Consider the following 9,664-nt stretch of genomic DNA (forward strand, 5'->3'; position numbering starts at 1 on the left):
CCTAGTGACCATGGTGTGACCTCTGAGTGTGACTTCAGAGCAGAAGAGCTGGGGTCTGCGGGGCCATGGCTGCCTGGGCCCACCCAGAATGCTTGGGGTGGGGTGGTCACTGAGGCCAACAATGATGATGTCTTTTTTTTTTTTTTTTTTTTTTTGAGACACAGTCTCGCCCTGTTGCCCAGGCTGGAGTGCAGTGGTGTGATCTCAGCTCACTGCAACCGCTGCCACCCGGGTTCAGGCACTTCTCCTGTCTCAGCCTCCCAAGTAACTGGGATTACAGGCATGCATCCCCACACCAGGCTGATTTTTGTATTTTTTTAGTAGAGATGGGGTTTCACCATGTTGGTCTCGAACTCCTGACCTCAAGTGACCCGCCCACCTCAGCCTCCCACAGTGCTGGGATTATAGGCGTGAGCCACCGTGCCCAGCCGATGTCTATCTTATAGATGGGGAAATTGAGGCTCAGAGACCAGAGGCTGGCTATCTAGGACACCCAGCCTAAGACAACTGGACACCCCCCATGTGCTCAGCCTGGCCCAACACCTCTCAGAGGGGGATCTATCACTGCCCCACTCCTCACTTTAGAAGGAGCATATTGAGGCTCGGAGAGGTTCTTTCACTTGCTCAAGGCTGCAGAGCTGAGTAGCGGATCAATGTGGAGCCCTCCAGCCCTGCGAGTGGTACACATCAGAAACAGTGATCCTGACTATGGCCTCGGCGCCTGCCTGTCTGAGGGTGACAGTGGATCCTATATCCCAGGCCATTCCCAAAACGCTTTTGCTACCCTCAGTGACTCTATGGCCCCCCCACCAAAATGTTTGTCCTTCCCCCACACTCTGAGGCCACTGGCTGCAGCCCCCCATGCTCAGCCGAGCTAGGGAAGAGACCCCTCCAACTGTTTACCCAATGATCTTTTATTATCAGGTACCCTGGCTGGCCCAGAACCAGAGACAGACAAGCTGGGGCCAAGCAGGGTGGGGCATCTGAGACTCATTTTACGGGTGAGAAAAACGGGGAGCAGAGGCCCGTACGAACCTGCAGTAAGCAGCAGGCACTGGGGACCCAACCCCACTGGAATCGCCTGCCCTGCCCTGCTCTGCCCTGAGCCTGGCCCACAGTGGCCACCACATTTCAGACACGGCAGTGAGCGATGGGACATGCCCTTTGCCCCTTCTGATAGGGCATGGAGCTAGGGGGAAGAGAAGGACAGTAACGTCCATGCTGCTGGCGGGGAGGCGAGGCTGGGACCCAGGAGTGGCTAGGACGTGGGGGCTGCTTTCTTCTGTGTAGGTGCCTCCCTACAAGGCTGCCCCCCTCCCCCAACCCTTTACCCAGGGCCTGCCGGAAAACACTTCTCACTGTGAAGGGGACAGAACAGTGGAGGACCTGGATCTACCCCCATTCCTGAGTCACACGACTCACCCAGAGTCATGGCCCAGACTGGGCCTGGAGTCATGGCGCCAGGTTGCCCCTCTGGCCTGTCCACAGCTCTTGGAATTCGACATGGCAACCCAGGTCCCGTAGGGCAGCCTTGGCCACATCCTCACAGTCACGGTGGGCCGATCGGGCCTGCATGATGAGTGCTTCAGCCCCCAAGTCCAGGATGGGCTTCGAGAAGGCCTGGCTGTGGGCCACCAGGTTTCGGATCAGCATGCAAGCCTGTTTCTGTAGGAGAGAGCAGCTCTGAGGCCAGATGGGGCTTTGGGGTGGGATCCACTCTGACCTCTGGGTCTTCATCATAACAAGATGGAGGTGATCATAACCACAGCTGATATCCAGCAGTTACCTATACTGTATCAAGCTAGACCCATCTCTCCACTTTACCCTCCTGGTAGCCCCAGAAGGCAAGACTAATGCCCCCAACTCCTGGGCAAGGAAACAGGTTCGGGGAAGCTCCAGGATCTATCCCACGGCTTTGGAACTCTCAGCCTCAGAGTTGGTGAGTCTGAGGTCCCCCGAGGCTGGCACAGAGCCAAGGAAGGGGCCCTAGGGCAAGGGGGCAGTGAGGCCACAGGAAAAGAGTGGTTGTGCACAGGCACCTGTCAGTTACATTCCTACACGTTCAGTGGACACTTGTGCCCTGTGCACTTGCTGTGGGTGGGTGCGGGATGCTGCCTGGAAGCTTCCCAGGGTGGCTCCCACCACCAGCAGGAGAGCAGATGGGAAGCACACGCAGAGTGGGGAGCTGCTGACTAGGATGGCCAGAAGTGGATAAGGGGACAGACCAGGTAAGGGACAGTGTCCCAGAGTAAGAGCCAGTGAGAGCAAAGGCCCCCTGTGGGTCCCAGCCTGGTATGTCCAAGGACCCTATGCTGGGAGTGAGGAGGCGATGAGGGCCCCAGGGGCTGCAGGGAGGAGTCTGGGTTCAGCCAGGGAGGTATGGACAGGGTGCCCCACGCCCAGAACTCAGACGAGCAGCCCAAGGAGGGGGCAGGAACCTTTCTGAAGCCCCAGGCAGATCACCATCTGTGCTTCCCCAACTTCGTCCTCCCCAGATCTCTCTACAGGGACTTTTAAGAAAAAAGGAGATTGCCGGGCGGGGTGGCTCACGCCTATAATCCCAGCACTGTGGGAGGCCGAGGTGGGTGGATCACGAGGTCAGGAGATTGAGACCATCCTGGCTAACACGGTGAAACCCCGTCTCTACTAAAAATACAAAAAATTAGCGGTATACAAAAAAACTACAGGCCTGTAGTCCCAGCTACTTGGGAAGCTGAGGCAGGAGAATGGCGTGAACCCGGGAGGGGGAGCTTGCAGTGAACCAAGAAAGCGCCACTGCACTCAAGCCTGGGCGAAAGAGTGAGACGCCGCCTCAAAAAAAAAAAAAAAAAGAAAGGAGATTAAGGGCATGGTAGCTCACACCTGTAATCCCAGCGCTTTGGGAGGTAGAGACAGTGGATCACCTGAAGTCAGGAGTTCGAGACCAGCCTGGCTAACATGGCGAAACCTTGTCTCTACCAAAATTACAAAAATTAGCCGGGCGTAGTGGCCCATGCCTGAGGACCCAGCTACTTGGGAGACTGAGACAGGAGAATCACTTGAACCCAGGATGCGGAGGTTGCAGTGAGCCGAGATGGCGCCACTGCACTCCAGCCTGGGTGACAGAGTAAGACTGTCTCAAAAAAAAAAAAAAAAAAAAAAAAAGAGATGATGTGTTATAGCTTTCTTTCTGGGGTTTCACCAGAAAGTTCCTCCAAAGTTCCCCCTCCCAAAATAGGAGAGTAAATGTGGAAAAAACAAAGGCAGAAAAGGAAATAGCTGCAGGCAGAATTCAGCACATTTTGGAAGATAAGAAAGAAGTTGGCCCTGTGGGGCTCGGCTCTGGCAGGAAAAGGGACAGGGATAGGGACTGAGCCTTTGCCCCATCACCCACCCACACACCACACCTGCTCCCATGCCCTGCCCACCTGCACGCCAGCCTTCTGCGGGTGTGCCTTCATGGCCTGCAGCGCTGCCACAGCCCCGCCACCCTCCACGATGATGCGGCTGTTGTTGGGCTTACGCAGGGCCAGGAAGCACAGGGCTGCGCAGCTCTGCTCACACACCTGCAGGGGGCAGTCACAGGAAGGCAGAGATGTAGCGGAAAGACCCTCCACAACATCCTGCCGTGGCTGCCAACCCCTGGTGAACACCCTGCGGCCTCCCCTCCGTGGGTCTCTGGCAGCTCCTGTGTAATAACGGCACAACGGCAGGGTGACGAAAGTATCAGCCGAGCTCTTAGGGGTGACAAGGGCACTAGGCCTGGTCAGACCTTTGCAAGGTGCTGGTAGTAACTCCAGGACACCCAGAGTCATGCATAGGCAGGTCAGCATTTGAGAGCCAGAGCCGTGACCCTCGCCTGCCCTGCTCTGGCCCTGCAGAGGAATAGAGCTTCATGCAGACACAGAAACTGAACTGGGACTCCAGCCACCACCCTGCTACTCTGTGTGCCCCCCGAGGTGGGTACCTGGGGGCAGGTCAGGTGCTGAGTCATGGCAGCCACGATGGACTCCGTCCCACCAGCATGGACAATAGCGTCTTTCACGTCGTCGTTGCCTGCGATGGCTCGCAGGGTGCTCAGCACTTGCTTCACGAGCTCCTGCACAAGGCAAAGGCTCACTCATCCCCAGCCAGGCCGCTGGATTGTGGGAGAGGGCTCTGAGGCAGAATCTGGGGCTGTTTTGCTGTTTCACCAATAAGTATGGTGTGACTGCAGAGTGTGACTAATGAAAAGGGGTGGCAGATGCCTGTGGCTCAGGCTGCCTGTGTCCAAATGGTACCATCCAGGTGACTTGATCCCCTATCCCCACAGGGGCAGAGGGGGCATGTGACTCAGGCCGGCCTTCAGAGCACAGGGTCCCCCTGGCCACGGCCACAGACCCAGGGTGGGCGCTAACTGCCCTGCACTGAGGACAGTGGATAAGATGCTATTGGGACTGCTGATCCCCTTAATGGGGAACCTGAGGACCCTGACCCCTGACTGCCCAGGAATACATGGCAAAATGTATCCCTTTATGTGCTGAAGTTGGTTCCCATTCAGTTCCCAGGCACTTGCACAGAAGGAGGCTGGCTGACGTCACCAGCTAGGCTTGGGGGCGCAGGACTGTGGCACCCCTGGGGGCTTTCCTGCAGCTGCAGCTGGATAGGGAGGCGCCTGTTGACTGGCTCCCTGCTGTGGGTGGGCACATGGAGAAGGGCTCGATAACTGGCTGCTAAACGGAGTAATGAGTAGGGGACCCTGCTGTATTCTGCAGCTAGGGAAACTGAGGCAGAGTTTCCTAGATACTTCGGTGTGGGAACTAACCTAAATATCCCAGCCTTGGCCGACACACCCCCACCCTGTGCTTCCCACCATCCTTTTCCTGGTACAAAAGGACAGTAAGGGAGAGTGGGTAGATTTGTTACCCCCTGACCTTTGGTTCCTGCCCTCGGGTCAGTGAAAAGAAAAACTGCACTTTGGTTCCGAGATTGGCAGGCAGGGCCGGCTTGTTCTGACTATGGCTCGTCTGGCTAACTGGGACCCAGAGGGACAGCATGCACTGGGCCAGGGGGGCTTCATACCAGAACGCCACTCTGGTCCCCCACCTGGTGGTCACCGAAGTCAGCTAGCAGGGACACCAGGATGCTTAGGCCCCCGAGGTCGACGACCTCCTGGCAGAACTCGTTGCGGATGGCCAGGCGGGACAGGGTTCCACAGAGCTCGCTCAGGATGCCAGGGTTATCTAGGAACGCTGCGGGGAGAGAGGGAGACAGTGGTGGTGGGGGCGGGAAGAACCAGCCGCAGGGCCCTCCGGTTGGGTGCGGATCCTGCTGCATTAGAAGAGTCCAGCCCTTCTGCCTATTGGAGTGGCCACGGGCATCAGGAAGGCCCCAGGGAACACCAGGGGCTACCTGGGCCTGCAGTGCCCCCTGCTGGCTGCTGGAAAGACTTAGGAATGTGCCCCTCCAGCTTCCTTCCATCATGCCCCAAATAAATTCCATACCAACTGATGGTCTCACCTAAAAAAAGAAAACCATAATAGTGCTAAAAAAAAAAAAAAAAAGAAAAAAAAAAGACATCTGAGGACTATTTTTATGATCATGGGGTAGGAATGGCTTTTCTAAGTGCAACAGGAAACTCCAAAACCATAGAGGGACACATATGGACCGGGCTGACGTGGCCAAAACTGAACACAGGAGCCGCAGATGGAGCCCAGAGGCGCTGCACCAGGAAGCAGATGCCGGCACTCACGCCAAGAGGGCGAAGATCCTGCACCTACACAGGGCTGCAATGGTCAGTTCCTGTGGCCACCTGTAGCCCTCTGCAGTTCCACCCAATGCCAATCTAGGTGTTGCCGTGGAGGTATTCTGTCCACACGGTTACCATCCGCAATCAGCTATCTATCTATCTATCTATCTATCTATCTATCTATCTATTATTATTATTATTATTATTAATTTGAGACAGAGTCTCGCTTTGTCACCCAGGCTTGAGTGCAGTGGCGTGATTTTGGGTCACCGCAACTTCTGCTTCCTAGGCTCAAGAGATCCTTCTGCCTCAGGCTCTCAAGTAACTGGGATTACAGGCGCCCGTCACCACGCCCAGCAACTTTTGTATTTTTAGTAGAGACGGGGTTTCATCATGTTGCCCATGCTGGTCTTGAACTCCTGGGCCCAAACAATCCTTCTACTTCAGCCTTCCAAAGTGCTGACATTACAGGCATGAGCCACTATGCCTGGCCTAGTTGCCTTTAAGTAGAGGAGATGATCTTGAACAATGTGAATGGGACTCATTCAATCAGCTGAAGTCCTTAGAAGGAAATAGGTGTTTTCTCGAGAAGGCGACTGCCCAGGAGTTTCCAGCCTGTCCTATGGAGTACAGACTTGCCACAATTGCATGACCCCATTCCTTACCAAAAAGTCTCTTCATATATACATATCCTGTCTCTCTGGCAGAAACCTAACTGCTTGGAGCTCCTATAAATAAAACAGGAAAGGTGTGAGCTACCTCCTGGAAAAGCAATCTGACTTTGCAGAAGGTCAGGACTCATTTTCAGCTTTGCTGGAGGTGTGGGAGACTGAGGTGGGCTCACTTCCTCAGCAGACAGAGCCAGAACCCCTACACAGGCCTGGCCACAGAGCCAGAGCGACGGGCAGGCAGGAAAGGGGATCTCATCCTTCTGACACCTTCTGTGTGTCAATCAGGACTTTTCTAGTGGGCTCAGTGGATGGAATGGGGGTAGGGGTTAAGACAGAAGCTTTAGGGTCTGACGGTCAGCACTGTGACCTCCCAGGGCTGGCTCACCATGGTCACCCTGGAGCCAGACACATGAATATGCCTAAGGATTTGTGGATGAATATGATCAAGCTTGTACACATCCACCTGAGACTGCCACAGTGCGTGCCAGCCAGCCTCCCCTAGTCCTCTTATTTCCCTCTGGGGAGGTCCCCCTTCCCTACTCAGTCCCTGGAGTTGGACACAGCAAGCCCCTTCCCCAGAAGCTCCAGAGATGAGATTGTAGCCTGCTCCTAGCCCATGAGTGCTGGCCTGGAATTCTCCTGGAGCCACTAGAAAGCATGGGGAGACTCTTCATGAGGGCTGCCATGCAGGCAGGTCTAAGCCAAGGGGTGAGTGGAACCTTGAGCCCGCCATGCCTGAAGCAGTTCTGATCTCTGACCCCCTCACTCTGGTCACATCTGACCCGCCCGCCTTTGTTTGCTGGCTCATATTGGCCCCCAGCTCTTACCTTTGGTAGCTTCGATGAGCACCTTCAAGCCTTTGTTCTCCTGCACAATCATCTTGGCATGGTTGTGGGCGTGGCCAAAGGGCACACGGATGTCATCATCGAAGGTCATGACACGCAGGGCCCAGCAGGCCTCCCTGACCACGTCGGCATGGTGGCCATGATGGGCGATGGCGCCAGTCAGCAGGGGCAGCACGCCAGCTTTCACCAGGTCTTGCCGATTCTGTTCATGTTTCAGGCAAGCGTGACGCACACAGCGGATCCCAGAGCAGGTCAGGTCGGCCTCATCAGCATTCTGGGTCAGTGTGGCCACCAGGAGCTGCAGGCCCTGGGTGTCCAGGAGGTCTGGCTGGCCATCAGTCAGCACTGACAGGGCATTGAGGGACTGGAGCAGAAGGCCCTGGTCACCTGCAGTGGCCAGCTTCCAGGCAGTGAAGATGATGGGGTAGGCCCCCTTCTGGGCTGCGAGGAAGCGGTAGGCCTTGTCCTGCTTGCACTGGTCACAGAAGCGGGTGAGGTGTGCTGACACCTCCTGGGGGCGAGAGCTGGCCACAGACTTTTGGAGGTCACTGAGCGTCTGGGAGACATGGGAGAAACCTCAGCATCAGCTCAGGCAAGAGGAGCCCATGGCCACAGCAACAGTGTCTGGATCCCTGCAAGGTTCCCTCCCCAGGGATCTGGGCCTGCAGTGGAAGTGATGTGGGGTCAGTTACAGCTCTGGCAACTTCCAGATCTGTGCTTCTAGGAGCTTTGAGCTTCAGAGGCCATAGGGTGGAAGACTGACACGGACGGACACACACATACACACAGAGAAAGACAGCTCAGTGTCCCTGTCGAGGGGCTGCACACATAAATGCAGACATATTAAACATTCCAGCCCTACTTGCCATCTAGAGGACCCAAGTGATACCAGCAGAAGAAACGTCCAGCTGAGCCCAATCAGGCAGAATCACAAGAAACAATAAGACACCTGTTGTTTTGGGTTGTCACACAGCCATAACAAATTGGCACACCCATCAATGGTCAGTTCTCCAAGGAAGAAGAAAGCCACATTCACCAGATATACCCATCCTGACATCTCCTTTCATCTCTCTCATTCACTCCACAAACTTTTACTGAGCCCCTGACAAATGTGGTTATACTGTACAGAGAGCAGATTTACCCAAATTCAGCTCTAAGCCATTGGGGAGAAAAAGCTTTAAACACTTCAGATAACTTTAGCTGCCATTCAACTACATGACCTTGGCACATATCTTAGCATGAGCCAAAGATGAATCTGTGAGCCTGGAGTGTAGGAGATTATTTGCACCCAGACTGAGTCAGGGTGGTTCTACAGAAACCACCAGCCCAAACGGCTTTGATTTGGCATTGACTGACACAAAAAACAAAGAAGCCTATCTGATAGTCTTCACTAAGCTCAGATTTGTGGATCTGAGTATGTTACCATGTAACAGGATATTTAAAAAGATAAATTTTTGCTAAAATGAGATTAGAACTGAAAAACAAAAAACAATAAAAGTTAACACCAGTGTGCGTGACTGGAATAGACATTACTACAAAGAATACATACAAATGGCCACTAACACATGAAAAGATGCTCAATATCACTAATCATTAGGAAAAATGCAATTCAAACCTACAGAGGAGCCAGACTTGGTGGCTCGTGCCTGTAATCCCAGCACTTTGGGAGGCCAAGGCAGGAGGATCACTTGAGGCCAGGAGTTCAAGACCAGCCTGGGCAACATATGGAGCACTCATCTCAAAAAAGAAAATCATAGAATTAATGTATGATCCAGCAGTTCCAATTCTGGGGATACATTCAAGAGAACTGAAAGCACAGTCTCAAAGAGATACCTGTACACTCATGTTCACAGCAGCATGATTCATCAGAGCCAAGAGGTTGGAGGCTGCAGTGAGCTAAGATTGTGCCATTGCACTCCAGCCTGGACGACAGAGTGAGACTGTCTCCAAAAAGAAAAAAAAAAACACTACAACGACAACAAAGAAATTTAGTCATATAATATACCATGGATGTCCCTTGAGGACATTATGCTAAGTGAAATAAGACAGTCACCAAAAGACAAATACTGTGATTCCATTTGTTTATTTTTGTTTTGTTTTTGAGAAGACTTTTGCTCTTATCACCCAGGCTGGAGTGCAATGGCATAATCTCAGCTCACTGCAACCTCCGCCTTGTGGGCTAAGTGATTCTCCTGCCTCAGCCTCCCAAGTCGCTGGGATTACAGAAATGTGCCACCATGTCCAGCTAATTTTTTTGTATTTTTAGTACAGACAGGGTTTCTCCATGTTAGTCAGGCTGGTCTTGAACTCCCAACCGCAGGTGATCTGCCCGCCTTGGCCTCCCAAAGTGCTTCGATTACAGGTGTGAGCCACCGTGCCCGGCCTGTGATTCTATTTATTTAAAAAAAAAATTTTTTTTTATTTTTTAAAATTTTTTTATT

General features: G+C 53.6%; 1 protein-coding gene across 4 annotated transcripts in view; it reads right to left on the reverse strand.

The window, feature by feature from the left end:
- Positions 1–895: 895 nt before the first annotated feature.
- Positions 896–9,664, reverse strand: part of ARMC6 (armadillo repeat containing 6) — a 22,957-nt gene continuing 14,188 nt past the window's right edge. For 3 of the 4 annotated variants that reach the window (XM_023229811.2, XM_023229812.1, XM_023229810.2), the window contains exons 4-8: positions 7,206–7,779; positions 5,041–5,210; positions 3,947–4,078; positions 3,408–3,545; positions 896–1,665 (exon numbers count right to left, since the gene is read on the reverse strand). In XM_023229811.2, coding sequence (XP_023085579.1) covers positions 1,453–1,665; positions 3,408–3,545; positions 3,947–4,078; positions 5,041–5,210; positions 7,206–7,779 — 1,227 coding nt within the window. In that variant the 3' untranslated portion in view covers positions 896–1,452. The remainder of the gene's footprint in view (positions 1,666–3,407; positions 3,546–3,946; positions 4,079–5,040; positions 5,211–7,205; positions 7,780–9,664) is intronic. The other variant, XM_023229813.1, reaches the window with a different exon arrangement.

This window comes from Piliocolobus tephrosceles, chromosome 21 (genome assembly GCF_002776525.5).
Source record: "Piliocolobus tephrosceles isolate RC106 chromosome 21, ASM277652v3, whole genome shotgun sequence".
Lineage (NCBI taxonomy): Eukaryota > Metazoa > Chordata > Mammalia > Primates > Cercopithecidae > Piliocolobus > Piliocolobus tephrosceles.